The sequence below is a fragment of the Gallinula chloropus genome, assembly GCF_964237585.1.
Source record: "Gallinula chloropus genome assembly, chromosome: 2".
Lineage (NCBI taxonomy): Eukaryota > Metazoa > Chordata > Aves > Gruiformes > Rallidae > Gallinula > Gallinula chloropus.
The window spans coordinates 29,943,649-29,960,782 of record NC_140086.1 but is presented as its reverse complement, the minus strand read 5'-3'; the positions used below and the strand labels follow the sequence as shown (position 1 = coordinate 29,960,782).

The following is a 17,134-nucleotide window of genomic DNA, read 5'->3' as shown; positions in this document are numbered from 1 at the left end:
TGTTCGTAGGAGAGTTAGATAAATGGCTGTGGTGCAGAGAAAGCAGCCAAGTATTAGAAGAGACGGGAAAAAAAAAGGTATTTTGAGGAAGAGGTGAAAATTACTGAGATTCAAAACATGCTACCTAGAATAAATCATATTGAAATCTGGAAGAGGTAGATGAGGGACTTTCATACTGTATCCCCACTACACAGTTTAATGTTGCTGCTTGAGGCTAATTGTAATGCTGAGAAACTCAGACAGCTAGTCAACATTAAGCTTTGTCTGAGTCTCATGGTAATAACTACCTTTTATTACAAAAGAAAAGCAGCAGAGGGTTTGTTGACTGCTGCCCTGTAATGAATGTGCTTGATCTGAGAGAAGATGGGTGCTCTATTTTCTTTCTGTAAACAGCATCTTTATTGTGATCAAGAGAAGGCAAAGAATGAAATGTGCTCCTTGCAAACCTCACTGCCTGAAAAAAGGTGTAACTCAATGACTAGTGCTGTTTCCCATTAATAGTAGATACGAGAAAGTACAGTGCAACCAGGTATTGGGATCACATGAGAGTCCCTGCCTGAACTTTGCTGAACTTATATTAAAACAGTTGACTTACTTTCCTGAAGGCACCATAAAGTACCTTAAGTACTTTTCCATTAGTTTCCTATATCCTTGTGGCAATGGAATCTTAGGTTAAAATCACAAAATGGTTTGGGTTGGAAGGAACCTCAAACACCATCTAGTCCCAATCCCCCACTATGGGCAGGGACACCCTCAACTAGACCATGGTGTCCAAACCTCATCCAACCTGGCCTTGAACACTACCACAGAGGGGACATATACAACTTCTTCGGGAAACCTGTGCCAGTGCTTCAACTCCCTCACAGGGATTTTTTTCCCCCTATATCTAATCTAAATGTACCTTCCTTCAGCTTAAAGCCATTACCCCTTGTCTCGTTCACATGCCTTTGTAAAAAGCCACACTCTAGCTTTCTGTAGGCACCTGCAGATACTGGAAGGGGGCTATAAAGTCACCCTGAAGTCTTCGCTTTTCCAGGCTGAACAAGCCCAACTCTCTCAGCCTGTCTTCATAGGAGAGATGCTCCAGCCCTCTGATTATCTTTCCAGCCCTTCTCTGTACTTGGTCCAACAGGTCCAAGTAGGTCCTGGAAGAGGACAAGGTCTGCTCTCCTGAAGTCCAAAGTAGTGAGATTGCTGTGCATGCCCCTTCCTGCCCTGAGGATCTGGAACTCCACCATTTCATGGTCACTGCAGCCAAGGCTGTCCTTGAGCTTCACATTCCACACCAGCCCCTCGTTATTGGTGAGAACAAGGTTTAGCATGGCACCTCTCCTCGTTGGCTCCTCTATCACTCAGGGAAGGAAGTTATCATCAATGCATTCCAGGAACTTCCTGGATTTCTTATGCCCTGCTGCATTGTCCCTCCAACAGATATCAGGGTGACTGAGATCCGGCACAAGGATGAGGGCTGATGAACGTGAGGCTATTTGGGTCTGGTGTGGCAAAGTGCTCACATGGCAGCCAGCTTCATGGCTCCCGTGGCACAAACTAAACTAAGGGTTTAAACAGTTGACACACAAACTCCTGCAGTTCAGCTGGTCTGAAGATAACTGGCTGTCACCTCATAGTCCTGTGTAGCTGAGTCTGAATCTCTTGAAGCTGCAAAATTGCAGTGTGGATTTTCCTGTAGAGGAATTCACAAGTCTGGTGCTGAAGGAGAATAGTAGGAGACCCAGCAGAGAAGCAATTTAGGACATCTGGGCCACAGCCTCCGTAATCTTAGCAGAATCTACAAGCATTCTTCAAGAGGCCGCAAAATTAGCATTCTCCCCTTCCCCACGCAGATCAGGCAGCCCATGGACTGTTGCTGATGGCACAGCCAAAGTGACCAGGAAGGTCACTGTTTCTTTGGGCAGGTGGTGTGGGGGTGGCAGCAAGCAGACAAAAATCAAGGCAGCATAATGCACCTCAGCTATGAAACACATCACCCATTCAGCAGATAAGGGAGACACTACAGTCTTCAGAGCCCTGAAGGAACAATTTGTGATGGGTGTATAGACAGGACAGGATTTCCCCTTTTAGCTGTCACCTGTCCACAGACCAACACAGTTCCCTTGGGAACAGAAAGAGACTTTCCAGCAAGGCAATGCCTGACACTTATGTTACTGAATGGTGTAAAGAATGATAGCTTATATAATCCTATAGCCTCATTTCATTTTAGCAGTATTTAATGAAAGAAGAGATGGTTGAACAAAGCAATTTCATAGACTATTCAACAAGCGTCTCCTTCTGTACAAAGCATTAACAATAGCTGTCATCTTTGCACAAAAAAAGACTTCCAATTACTTCAATGCTAAGAGAAAATCCAAATGCAGCTGAGCGCCCCACAAGCAAATTATTTTTAATACCATTATGGAAAAGGAAAATGTGTGACCCAGACCTTCATTTAATATTTTACTAGCCTAGAAAGTTAATTTGAGTTTATGTTCCATTTTCTGGGAAGTTTCTTCTTTACAGCTGTGAAATTTGGGCACAGAAATGAACGGAAGTTTTTTCAAATTTCAGTGTTTGAGATGGGGAAAAGGGAGGAGATGCCATGTAATTAATGTAACATATAAAGAGAAAAGAAAAAAAAAGGAACTCTATGATGTAAAAAATGCCAGATGACTTAATTAAAATTCCTTTGATGTGTAGCAGGGTGATTTATAGGACTGGTAGATGGAAGAGTATAAAAGAAAGATACATTAGCTGTAGCTTTGCTGCTGTCCACTTAATGCTATAAATCATGACTAGAGGCTTTCCTCTAAATTACATCTACCTCTTGGTCTTCCTATTTTCTTCCATATACTTTAGGTCATCTTAAAAAGGACAAAATGAGTTCCTATACCTATATCTCTGTCTGGTTAAAAAGTATCCATTTATTGTGTGGATTCTGTCTTTATATGTTAATGTTAATTGACATTTCTTCCATTAAAGGTTGGTCTAAAGCAGAACTAGTCTGGAAGCACACTATGACACTCTTTTTGATCCAAAATTTTGAATGAAGCAATGGGGATTTTTCAATGAATGTCTCAGTTGCAGTAACTGTTCACAAGAATGGATGGAAAAAACATCTGATGAAACACGTCTTAGAAAAATTGTTTTCGGCCCTTAGAGTTTTCTTAGTTCCAGATCTTGGTTCCCAGTCTCTCTGACATGTCTCTGAGCCCATACTCAGCATCCACATCAGTAACAATTATAGGTACCAGGAACTGTTCTCTTTCACCAGGTTTTACTCTGGAAAGCAGTGGCCACAACTAAAGACAATTCACAATGTTCCCTAGTTCATGTCAATTCTCTACCTACGCCCAGAAATTGCATACTTGTTAACTGAGGCTAAAAGTCAAGTTAGGAGCCACCCTAACAATTTAATAGAAGAGATAACAAGTCAGAATAAGTGTCTGGGTAGGGCACTATTTAATTTTCCATTACAGATGTAATCTGAGACACAGGTCCTGGATTTGCATCAGAAAACCTCAAAGTCCCAGTGTTCATGGGTTGAGCTAGTGCCTGTTGAAGCTTCTAGTTGATGGCATTTGATTTTGTGAACCAAAATGGTTAATTTGCTTTGGGATTTTTTTTGTTTTGTTTTGTTCTTGTTTTCTTTTGGAGAGTGGGAGGGTGAACAAAATTTTTTAAAGAATATGAAGGGCAGGTATACCAAGAAGTACTGAAACACTTCAAGGATATGAATACTCTTTAGGCATCATTGCTTACACTTACAAAAGTTGTTTAAAGGCATCTGTTGTCTCCAGGGTCAGATTGTCAGATTCCTTTGTGTCATGGGTTCATCTAGGACAGGGTTAATTTTCACCACAAATTGGGGTGGGACACAGTCAGGACAGGTGACCCAAAGTAACCAAAGGGGGTATTTTATACCACATGGTGTCATGCTCAGCATAACAGAGGGCTAGTCAGGGAAGGGTGATGAGGTACCAAGACATGTGGCTCTGGTACAGTCCAGCTTCATGACAGGTCTGTGCGTGCAGTCTGAGTTGTTGGAGAGAAACTGCATTGTGTATCACCATTTTTGTATATTCCATTCTAAATCCTGTTGTAATTTCCCTTTGCTGACCCAATAAAATATCCTTATCTCAAGCCATGAGGTTTGTCTTTGTCTTCCCATTCTCCTCCCCATTCCATGGGTGGGGATGAGCAAGTGGCTACATGGTTCTCAACTGCTGGCTGAGTCTAAACCTCAAGTGTCCTTTTTGGCATCTAATTTGGAGCATGAAAATTAGGATAACAACACATTTGACTTGAGTGTGTTATAAACAAAGCTGTGATAAATATTTATTGTATTATTTAAACAGTCACTGGTCATAATTGAGTTGTGTTTGATCACATGGCTGTGGTATGTAAATCCATACTTACTCTATATATTGCTTGTGGTCTTGTTTATCACCTCTGGAAGAGGGGTCTGGATTCTTATATGTGAACAGGGCATATTGCTTTTAATTTTCAGGTAGTTTATTATATTGTGGGGCTTCTTCAGCATGTGTCACCTGCTCCTCCAGCAACATTCCAAAATCTTGGCTTTCTGGCCAGATTTGCCTTTGTCTCCCTATTCTCCTCCCCATTCCACCAAGGAAGGTATGAGTGAGTGGCTGCATGATGCTCAGAGTCCAGCTGTGGCTAAACCACAACACTTTGGCAGAAAATGTCTGAGCAAAGCTTCAAAGCCAGATGGTACTGTATCTTCAAAATGGGAGGTTCATGCACCAGTGTCTCATCGGTCATTACTATACTGCCTGGAAGAGGTAGGCAGACATCACTAGGAAATAATGGCAGGAGAAAGGTAGATCATGACTTGCTGAGTTTCTCTTTCAGACAAATTCATGTAGCCATGAAATATGATGACTGCTCTTTAAATGGTTTGCCTATTCCTAAATTTATGTCAATTTTTTTCTCATTGATTACTATGCACTTTACAGTATAATTAGGAAAAAAAAGCAAACAATGTGCTAAATTACATATATTCGACTGATGACACACAACCTTGAATGAAATCTAGATCTCACCTTATCTAACCTCTTCTGTGCTAATAGGAATAGATACTGAAGATTCATTTCTTTTAATAAAGAATGCAATCTGCTTTGTTTCTGAATGCACAGAGCGAGCATATGATATTGTCTGCATAGTGATTTTTTAATATTTTGAATTTTAATGTTGAATTTATCTTAATGTTGCTCTCTAACTGAACATTTATAGTACATGATCAGAGAAAATAATGCGAGTCCCTGGGCTGCTCCATTACCACATAGATGCAATGTGAGTGCCTGTGTCTTTTGTCAAGTTGCCTGGTTCATATTCATGTACAAGTGCAGTAGCTAATTTTACAGAATAAGGAGTGATACCTCTCCATATTCCTTGGGGTGAAACTATTAGTGCAAGTAAATCTCTTTGCTGCAGCCAACAAATTTATTTGACATACAGTTTATGACCTAGTAGATGTAAATGTCTGCTGTGAAACTAATGATGGATGAAGGAAGAGAACAAGTTATCTCACAAGATTTCCAGTTTGGCTAGAAATAATCTATCCTGTGAAATGTTGACAAGTTCACTTCTAATCTTAGTTAGAAAATTGAGGTTGGAGTAGATAGTGCTGAAAAATAATGGGGTAAAAATCTGTTCTAACTTTTCAAACCATTTCCTACATCCATTCTTAACTTACTACAAGGTGCTTAGGGAGTTGCAGAGCTATTCAATCACTTTCATATTAACAGAAGAGCCCCATGTGCACAGCTTTTCTATGAACTATTTCCTGTGTTAAAGAGACATTCTGGCTATCATTGTCCATATAACATAGTTCACTGTTTCTGCTGATACATTTAGAGATTTATTTCAGTGCAAGAAACACTTAACTGATTCTGAGCAGCTTTACAGTTGTGTTTTCTTACACTGTTACCTTTCTGACAGAATTTGATAAAGGGAACACATAACAAACAGCCCTTAGTCTGCCACACTACTCATCTTTGTTAAAAGTGAGTATTGTAGAGCTCTAAATGTAATAAGAATAATAATCAAGATAGCCTTGATCTGTCCTGGAAGGATGTGAAATTTTTTTTAAAAGTCCTTTAATGTTCAGAATAGTGACCTGTCCTGTAGCTCTGACAATGTACAAGAGACATGAAAAATATGTGAAGATGAATCCCACTGCCTCAGGTGTTTCCCAAGAATGGGTTATAATATTATTTTTTTGCAAGAAAACTGACCTAGTTCTAGTAGAAGATGGTGAAAGTCAATATATTCAATGACCTTAAAACTGACATATTAAAATAATGCAGAAAGGTCTAATTACTGTAAAGGTCACAGGATAGAAATTTTGCTCTAATTCAGGATCCAATAGAAATGCAAAACAGCAAGCAAAATTCCTCAGTTTGCTTTCAGAAATGCTTGCTGTTTACTTTGTTTAGTCAACATTAGAAGAATATATATTTCTCTAAATAAGGGAATCAGCATTGAATTCTTAGCAATCATGGAAAAGGAATATTAATATATATTCAGTGAAGCAGTTGCTTAAAATTAAGGGCAGGAAAGCATTTCAAGGAAGTGTGAAAGCTGTCTCCAATATTCATCCAACTTCAGAGAGATAAGTAAAACAAAAAGTCATATTTTATGGCAAACTTCAATATAAGAGTGATACAACTCCTACAAAAGAAATTTAATCAGATTTAATCCCCAAATGTTTTATACAGAGAAAACCTTGCCAGAAAGTATATTTTATATGAAATAGTTGTACACAAATAATTTCAGTTTCAGGAACTTTTATAAGTTTGAATAAATGTTGATTTATCTCAAAATATCAAATGTACAGAAAATTATTTTTTTAATTCTTTTATATATTTGAAACATGACATTTGCAGTGGAAAAATCATTTATGTCAAAAAATCTGAAGGGTGCACTTTTTCATTGTTTCTGATTGTTAAAAATGGACAAAATTTTCTACTTTGTTTGAAATAAAAGTATCCAGTCAGAAGTCTGAGGCTTTTACTGCAGCTTTTGAGGTCAAGAATAGCTTTAAAACATCTGGGCTTTTGACATCACTGCACTGTACAGTGGTGCCTCTTCATTCTACACCTCTGTTTTCTACTTCCCTTTTGCCTCCACTACATCCAATTTCAGGTTAAACAGAGACTTTATCAAGAACATGTGCTTCCTTGAAAGTCTTGATCACCAAGTGATTCCACAGTACATGGCATACATTGTTCTGTCATAGCAATTTTACACTGAAATACCTGATGATTTTGTTGAATGTTACTCTTTTGTATATTAATGACACTTGGGGAAGAATTAGCTGCAACATCACTCAGATAGCAAGGAATTTGATTCCTAACCAGAAATTTTTCTTTATCCAGGCGATTTGTTTAAATGTTGATTTTGCAGCATCCAGTCAGAGGAGGGGAGCTTTTCAACACCCTGGAGGTATTCAAGGCCAGGTTGGATGGGGCTTTGGTCTAGTGGAGGGTATCTCTGCCCATGACAGGAGGGTCGGAACTAGGTGATCTTTGAGGTCCCTTCCCACCCAAACTGCTCTGTGATTTTATGATTCTCCACTGAAGGGTCCATGCTTCTTTCTGTATGGGTAACTGTTACAAGTAACCAAAAATGGTGGACATAATTCCTGGTATGTCTTTGTGTGTGTTTGAAAAGAGAATACTTTGAGAACCAGCATGCGTAGTGTCTATATAAGCTTCACATACTTTTAAATTTCAAGGATAAACACACAAGCATAAGGTAAGTGAACTTCTAAAGAGTGTGTGCAAGGTCTGTGGTGTTGAGATTTACAAGGACTTGACTAATGTAAAGTATATACAAAACCAGATTTTCTTTCTCTGTAATTTTCAAAGCCACTGTTTTTTGTACTCAGAACCAAATTTAAAAAAAGTATTTGATGTAGAAAATAGATACTTGCATTTGCTTTTGAAAACTCTTTTTGAGTGGATAGTGAAGTGGCAGTTTGCAAGATCAGCGTACATTTCCCTGGATTCTAAATGGCAGCTCTTCAGAACCATTATAGCCTTTCACAACAGAATTTGACTTGTGATCAGAGTTTGTCTCGACATCTAAGTTACCATTCAAGTCCCTTCTGTAATAGAAATACATTATTGGCTTCAGCTTCCTAAGTAGAAACACATGTATGTTTAAAAAATGTCAGTTACCAATAGCTGACATTTTGCCTAAAATCCTCATTAATTACAGTAAGAACTTTTAGGGAGGTTTTATAGCATCAATTCAGAAGTGGTAAAAACTATAGGTGTTTTAGCTGTGCTGTCCATTTTCTCTGACTGTCACTCATTTTCAGTGTCTTAAAGGTGCCTTTGTAAACTCATTCTAACTTCCAGACACTTGGCTTACCAATATCAAAAATTTGCTTTCAGATATCAACATGGCAGGAGAACCAAAACCATACAGACCAAAACCTGGCAACAAGCGGCCACTTTCAGCACTTTACAGGTAAGTGAGATTTCATCTTACTACAGTTCAATTTTTATTAGAAAAATTATGGTATGCATCTACCACTGTCACTATGTAGCTCATGAACAAGGCTGAGGATTTTTTTTCCATTCACTCTGATGTTTGTATGAAATCACAGAATCACAGAACGTTGGGATTGGGAGAGACCTCTGGAGATCATCTAGTCCAACCTCCCCTGCCAGAGCAGGATCACCTAGAGCAGGCTGCACAGTATCGCATCCAAGCAGGTTTTGAATATCTCCAGACGACACTCCACAACCTCTTTGGGCAGCTTGTTCCTGTGCTCTGTCACCCTCAAAATGAAGAATTTTTTCCTCACACAGAGATGGAATTTCCTGTGTTCCAGTTTATGCCCATTGCCCCTTGTCCTGTTGCTGGTCACCACTGAAAAGAGTCTGGCCTCATCTTCTTGACATCCTCTCTCTAGATAATTTTAAGCATTGATAAGATCCCCTCTCAGTCTTCTCAAGGCTAGAGAGACACAGCTCTTTCAGTCTGTCCTCATAAGAGAGATGCTTCAGCCCCCTAATCATCCTCATAGCCCTGTATAATCAAGCTCCGGTATACACCAAAATGTTTTGAAAGAGTAAAAGAGACAGTATTGTGGTGTCTGTCTGAAGAGTATCTCTTGACTCACTACAGAATAAAATATTCAGACTTACAGAGATAAGGACTGCTTGTATAATGTCTCTTGAAAATACTAGCTTAGACCAACTAGGAGGAAGTCCAGCAAACAAAATTTCTAACTGATGCTTACATGCAATGATCTCAACATGGACATAATGCCCCTCTTTTATTTAAAAAAAAACAACAGAATTTCTGTTTGTACTAATAGATAAAATAGTTAAGATATTTAAGTGATACTTCAGGCATTTAGAAGAATAGAAATAATCAGCTGGACCAGAATTTTATTTCACAGAGAAAATACCTTATGTTTTACTGAAGTGAAAAAGCTGGTCTCTGCCTTCTCAGCATTCAAATCATAAATTTAATTTGCCAAAGGAATAATAATGCAAAGGGGAGACCATATTGCTCTCTACAGCTGCCCAAAAGGAAGCTGTGATGAGCTGGGGGTCAGCCTCTTCTCACAGATAACTAGTGACAGCACAAGAGGGAATGACTGTAAGTTGCACCAAGAGAGGTTCAGTTTAGAAATTATGAGAAATTTCTTCTCAGAAAGAGTGATTATGCATTGGAACGAGTTGCTCAGGGAGGTGGTGGAGTCACTGTTCTGTTTAAGGAAAAGTTGGATGAGGCACTTAGGGACATGGTTAGTTTGTAATAGAGGTGGGAGGGGGACAGTTGGACTAGATGATCTTGACATCCTTTCCAACTTTAATAATTCTATGATTTAAACTGTAAGAGTCATTACACATAGTCTTACTATACTAAAAAACCTTTTGAAAAGATGGTTGATGGTTACAGGCCTGTAGGATGAAGTTGCACCTTGCACGGATTTTGTTCCCAGGATGCTAAAGCCACTGGGCCTGTGGTTGGTGAATGTTAGGTTCCGTTAAGACCTCACCCAAGTGCTCAGTCTGGAATACAAGCTTTGAATTTAAATATATTTTGCATTATAAAGGTTTGGGGTATTTTTAAAATTTGTTTATGCATTGGTAATTTACTTTTCCCTCCATACTTCACTTTTTCTGAAGTTAAAGTGGAAATGCAGAAGAGGAGAAAGAGGCTTTAGGCCCATATAAAAAGTGTAACACTTAACAGTATCTCAGTGAAGTACAGAAAAAAAATTATAAATCTGTTATTTACTAAACCTAGTAATAAAAAGACTGGGGTGGTTATTTGTGAAGTGTTTATTAATCTCTCCACTTAGAATACTACAATCATTAAAGGGGTTTTTTGGGTTTTGTTTTTGTTTAATTGAGTGCTATTTCAATTTTTAATACTTATGCTTTACTGCTTGGCCACAGCCTCAGTCTTAGCACTTCTTTATTTGCAGGGTTTGGTGAAATAACTAATAATTTCAGCACAACAGAACTGGTGTCAGATTTGCATGTCAAGAGTGAGGAACCAAGTGTTAACAAGACTCTACTTCTTCCTCGGGTGTTCAGGAGGGCATAGGCAGTGCCTTTCTTCTATTTCCAGGTGCCTTTTTTCATCCAAGTTCTACAAACCTGAAGAAACCCATGCTTTGGGATTTTTTTTTTACTTTTTTTTTTTAGACTTTTTTTACCTTTTTTTTTTTCTTCTCCTCATCCCCCCGAGTTAATCAAGGTTAGTGAAGCATTCCAGACTGCTGGGGAAATTGACAGACAGACATGCACATATGCATTTCTACTCAATAAACCTCACTTCTTGTATAAGTGCTGAAGAATTTATGCTCCAGATCTCTGAAAGGAATTAGGCTGATTTCTACTGTGGCTGAAATGCAGATAGACTGGCTCTGAGAACAACTGCTCAGTGCTGAAATCACAGACACTTGAGCTGAACTCTCAAACCTGGCCTGGTCTGAAAGTTTCAGATGGAAATTCAAGAGTGGAATCTCAGAATGTGACAGGCAGGAGGAGCTTGCATGCTACAGAACAGTAATATGAAGATTTATCATATAATTGCCCTTAGCTGAAGGGATAGGGATATTACTTTTGGAGAAGAGAGCCCCTGTTTTATCATTACACTCTACTTCAAGCTGTTAAACTCTTTAGGTGTTACTGGTAGCCTGGTCTACTGTGTCCCCTGACAGTATGTAAAATATATTTTTGAAGAAATTCTGTGGTTTCTGACATTTGTATGCACTTCGACTGTGCTTCTGAATGATTTTTCATAAATACTTGTTCTACAGACAAGACAGGGATAGGACAGAGAGCTGTGAAAAGTTCTGCAGGAACTTTAAAGAGAAAAATTAGATCTTAGATTGTGTTCTCTAGTGGATCTAGTATTGACTATTTCTCTACAAGACCGAGAGAAGCTTTTTTGAGGAACAAACAGGAACTTCATCTGATGGTAATGGAGACGTTAATTATCTTAGTATTTGTTAGCATATTAATATATGAGGAGGTCAATGGCTTATAAAGTTCTTGACACTATTGAACATACTCTCGTGGTTTTACCCCGGCTGAGAGCCAAGATCCACGCAGCTGCCTGCTCTTTAAAGGAAAAGAGGAGGTGGAGAAGTGTGTGGGGGGGTGAGGGAAGGGAAGGGAAAAGGAAGGGGAAAATAACAACCCAAAACCAAGAAACCAAAAGCCCATGGGTTGGGATAAGGATAGTTTACTAGAATAGCAGAAAGATAAAATATAACAATGCCAACAGGACTTTAGAGCAGAAAATATATGAAACTGTTGATACACAATGCAGTTTCTCACCAAACCACACAACTCAGGCTGTGCCACCCAGAGCCGTCCCGGAACCCGACAGTCTCCCAAAAACCGTGCGTCCTGGAGCCGCCCCGTTCCTCCTCCCATCAGCCCCCTTTATACTGAGCATGACATAATTGGCATAGAATACTCTCTTTGGCCCGTTTGGGTCACCTGTCCTGGCTTTGTCCCCTCCTTTCTCATTAATAGGGAAATATGAAGAACTGAAAAAGTCCTTGACTGCTTGACCACAACTAACAACATCAGGGTGTTATCAGCACTGCTTCCATTCTAACTCTCACACACAGCATTCCATCCACTGCTACAAATGAAGTTAACTCCATCCTGACCGAAACCAGGACATTGTATTGGAACTGGCTGGGACAGAGTTAACTTTTTTCATAGGATACCATATTGTGCTGTATTTTGTATTTGTTAGTAAAACACACCAATGTTTTGGCTATTGCTGAACAGTGTTTGCACAGCCTGAAGGCTTCTTTTTCCTATTCTGCCGTCCCAATGAGTAGGCTGAGGATGGGAAATACAGCTCGGCTGACCCAAACTGGCTGAAGGGAAGAGACATTCTATATCATATAGTATCATGCTTAGAAATAAAATCTTGGAAGTTGTTTTCCTTCCAAAATAGCTGTTGCTTGGAGACTGCCTGGGCTGCTTGTGGGAGGTGGAATGTAATTGCCTTTGCATCACTTGTTTTTTTCCCTCCTTCCTTCCTTTATTAGATGACATTTATCTCAACTCATGAGAGTTTTTTGCTTTTGCTCTTCCTATTTGCTCTTTCATCCCAATGGGGGACAATAGTAGGAGAGTGAGATGGTGAGACTGTGTGGGTGCTTGGCTGCTGGTCAGGGTCAAACTGCAAGATGGAAGAAGGGACAAGTGGTTACTTTAGATTTGATTTTGACCAAAGGTTCATTGGTTAAAAAATCAGTTATCATAAAATTTCCGCTGTGAAAAGGGAGGAATGAGAGCAGTAGAAATAGGATAATGGATTTCAGAAAGGACAGCCTTCAATGAGCTCAGAGATCTGGTAAGCAGGATCTCTTGGAAGGAAATTTTAGGGGAAAAAAAGGAGTGCAGAAAAACTTGTATTGACTGTGCTTAAGGTAGAGCAGAAAATTCTCTGGAAGCAGAAGTAGAATAAAGGAATAATATGGCAGCATCAAGTTTCTTTAATGTCTTGAAGAGTGAAAAGGGATTTTACAAAATGTAGCAAAACCCTGTTACTAGAAGTGAGTAGAAAAGAATGGTAGAATCATCTAACAGGACATCAGAAAAGCTAAGGCACATAAAAGGCAGCAAAAAGATCGTCATTTGAGCAACTTCCTCTGCTTTCTTGTACTGTTGTTACTTAGCAGGAAAGGATAGCAGATAGATGATACAGAAAAGGCTTCTTTTGCTTTAGGAAAAAGAAGTTAGTTTTGCTTTAGCAAAAGAGGTTTGCTTTGGCAGAAAAGGTTAGCTGACCAGCTATTTAAGAAAATCAATTTCAACTGGAGGGTATGGAATAAAGGAATTGACTGACAATATTGGAATAAGAGAATTCAATGGAAATGGTATGATGAGATTCTCCCTCGAGTATTTAAAGGACTAGATGAATCTGTGCGTGGACTGTTAGAGAATATTTTCAAAAATTTGTGTGAGACAACCAGTGGTCACGGGCAGGCTCTATACCTATTTTTAAGAAGTGGAGGACCCAGAAAATTATCAGGTCAGCACAGCTGTGATTCCCAGAAATATACTAGAACAAATTATTAGACAATCAATTTATCAACACCTAGAGGATAATAGGAAGGTAAAAAAAAAAAAATCTATCACAGAATTATCGGGAGCAAATTATGTTGAAGCAATATAATTTCCTTCTCTGACAAGATAGTCAATTTAGTGAATAAAGAGGAAGATGTGCTATATGGTCATTTAAAAGAGTTTTGACACTTACCACCTGTGGTGCTTTCATAAGCGTGTTCAGGAAACTTAACGAGAAGAAACTTTCTTAAGATAGATATCCAATGGAAAAAGAGTAACTGTGGAGAACATAGTGTTAAGGATAAGAACTACTGTTTTTTCAGTCTCCTTTGTTACAGATTTTAATGAGCATTTGGGGATATTTGAGACACATTTAAGAACAATTTTAAGGTAAGCAAGAAGGAGTGTTACACAGGGTTGCATTATCTATCTATTGTGAAATGCTTGCAGCTTCAAATCTTTTCAAAGTACTCCCCACCTCTGAAGAGAATCTTTTATGTAAAGAGAAACATTTATAGCTGGACACACGCAGGATCAATTAATACACAGCAACTGATGTCCTATGATGTGTTATACCCACGTAATTTACTTATATGTTCAGGTCATTACATCTACTTGTTGGAAGAATGCTGCAGTTCAGGACTTGTATTTTTTTAAAAAAATCTTTTATAATCTGTGTGGAAATAATATCATTTACTCTCACCTATGTGAAATTTAGCATGACCCTGAATGTGAGACACCAGTTGTTGTAAAATATAGGATTAACTGTGTGCAAGATAGATAAGCATATATCATTTCTTCCTTGATTTATGCAAGCAGCAATTCACATATACTAACTGGTACTTCTTCTCACGTCTTTTTGATGCTAACATTCCTGATAGAGTTCATAGGGAAAAAAAAAGGCCCAAATTAAGAGTGATACAGAGAAGTTAAAAGGTATCATGGACATAATTAAGTCAGCAAAAGGTTTTGCCACTCACTAGGATAAAATTTACTTCCACTTCTTCTCTCTTAAATGTAATATAATGCCCTAATTTGTATCAGCTATAGATCCCATTGATCAAAACTCTTGACTACTGGACTGGCATGGCATGTAATAATCTCATGGGACACTGTCCAGTGAGGAGAAGGGGCCAAGAGATCTGTCTGATTTCCAAGGATCACCTCCTTCACCTTCAAGAACAGTTGGTTCTTGAACAAGAATTCAATCAAAGGTAGCAGGTAGCCTGCACAGATGAACAAGAAGCTCCTGAAAAAATTAAAACATCAAAAAGAGGCATAAAAATGTGGAAGTATCAACAGGTGGGCTGGGAGGTATGTAGAGACATGTCATTGTGAAGCTACTCAATCTATAATAAAAGAATTTCCAGTTTGGATGAGGCCTTAAAAATTCTTGGAGAACAGAAAGATTTAGCATTTGCTTCAGAAAGCTGCTAAACATATTATTAAATTTAAATATACTCATTGAACAACTACAGACCTGTTTAGGGTCCTGCTCAGGAATCAGGTTAAATCTAACATAACTGTTATCTCCAGCAGCATTTCTCCTGATTTACATTGGTGTTCAGTATGTGAGGGGGGACTTAAATCCCAGAAGGTTCAGAATTGTGGTGAATTTCTGTTTTCACCTCAGCACTTCTGCAGAAAACTAAATGCCTGACAAATCTGTGTAGTAAAATTATTTTAAATCTTGTTATTTGGGTCTAGCCTCAAGTAGAAGTTAATTTTACTGGCTAATCATCAGATCTTTGAAGCACATGGTGAAGATTAAAGGTGCAGACACAAATGTGCTAAAGCACTCTTTGGGAGCATTGCTGTGGTAAAACGAAGGATCACACTTTGTCTTTTTAATTTAGTGGTGTTTTGATCAATATTTCACTAAAGGAGTTCTATGTCAGCATATAACAGTCACATTGACTGGCTTTTTCCTATGGGTTTATGCCCAACACAGCAAAGTAGAATCAACCACAAACACTCTGATGGATTGGTATTCTGTTTCTGTATATCATGAAAGAATAATTTAACTATTTATTATTCATTTTATTCCATCACCATTCTAGATGAGTTATTACATGAAAGGTATTTCTCCATTTGCTATCAGGTCCATCTCCAGTTGCTCCAGGTGTGGGCCAAAGCACCAGGCCAGGCGAAGGAGAGCAGCCATGCACGTGCTGCTTGTGGCTTGCCTTGCTTCAAGACAGGCACCTATAAGAGTGATACCTATTTTTCAGTCTCTTGAATAACAAAAGCCCACTGTGTTACAGGCTAGCAGAATAGTGGGATTTTAGTGGCATGAAAATAAATAAGCGTGGCTACTGCTGGCCCTGCTTTGTGATGTAGGGGTGGGGTGGAGCCTGCTGGAGACCGTGAAGGGCATGGGGAGCCAAAACTAGTGCAGTGAGACTAGTACAAGTGTGAGGAAATTGGGAGAAACCTGCTGTAAATCACATCTGAGCTTTCTCAGAAAATTAGTGTGTTTACCAAAAAGGAACTACCCTGGAGTGAACAAATATTTGTATAATGTAGGAAAGCACAGGACTAGGATTTGGAAGTTGTGGCTGAGTTACCACAGCACTGACCATCTATAGCACACAGTGGCCCTAGCAAAGCCTTCCCTTGAAGACAAGGTCTTTCCAAGCTGGTCTCTAAAGTTGCAGTCTTACAGTTCATCACTCCTTGAGTGGCATTAGATACCACAGTCATTTCCCATTACCAACCACTTCTTCATGTAATGCAATTGAAATGTATATTCAGCATGCTTGATTTAATATGCTACTAATGAACCATATTAAACAGCTTTTACTTTACAATTGCATAAGTTCCTGGCAAGCCATGGAAATTATTTTATTCAAATGTCTCATATTAATAGGCTGGAAAGAGATGGGGTCTTATTTACAGGGTATGATTATGTTTTTATACCAAAGTTGGTTTTTTCTTTGACAAAACTACTTTATCAGTTTCCTCAGTACATTTTGCTTTTATAATCTCCATCACAAAACCAATTGGATTATGTTACACATCTTGCATTTCCTTTGGTTTTGCGGTTTTATTTTGCAGTAGAGGCTTAAAAAATTGCTTACAGTCTTTCTCTGGATGCTCTGATTCCCAGATTTATTTTAAGATATTGTTTATAGAATTTGGTGTGGTTTGGTTTGCTGCTTAGTCCTCAGAGCTATTCAGTACATCGAGTTGTTTTTCTGGGTGTTCATGGGCACCCTTCATTTCATGAGAAAGTGCAAAAGACACAGTAATGGACAACATGATAGTTTCTTCTTCAAGGGTAGGAGGCTTCACAAGATCATTCCTGCCATTTGGAAGCACAACAAAAACTCAACCAATTCTATGTCAAACGAGCATTACTATTCTATTTGAATACTGCATTATTTTGCATAATTGCTGCTGTAGTGTGCTATTGGAAGTGTATTAGCAATATGCTTTAACCTATTGGCATATAATAAAAATAACTGCAGGCACCAAGGATCTTTCTTGATTGAATATTGTCCTAGATTTCCAACAACTTGCTTCCTTTTTTTGTTAACACA

General features: G+C 38.7%; 1 protein-coding gene across 1 annotated transcript in view; it reads left to right on the top strand.

The window, feature by feature from the left end:
• The window catches only part of RALYL (RALY RNA binding protein like), a gene marked incomplete at both ends in the record, with an annotated part of 193,581 nt that overhangs the window by 116,984 nt on the left and 59,463 nt on the right, over window positions 1–17,134 (top strand). Inside the window, one exon of the mRNA XM_084260590.1 lies at window positions 8,421–8,496. Within this exon, the coding sequence (XP_084116716.1) occupies window positions 8,421–8,496 (76 nt within the window). The remainder of the gene's footprint in view (window positions 1–8,420; window positions 8,497–17,134) is intronic.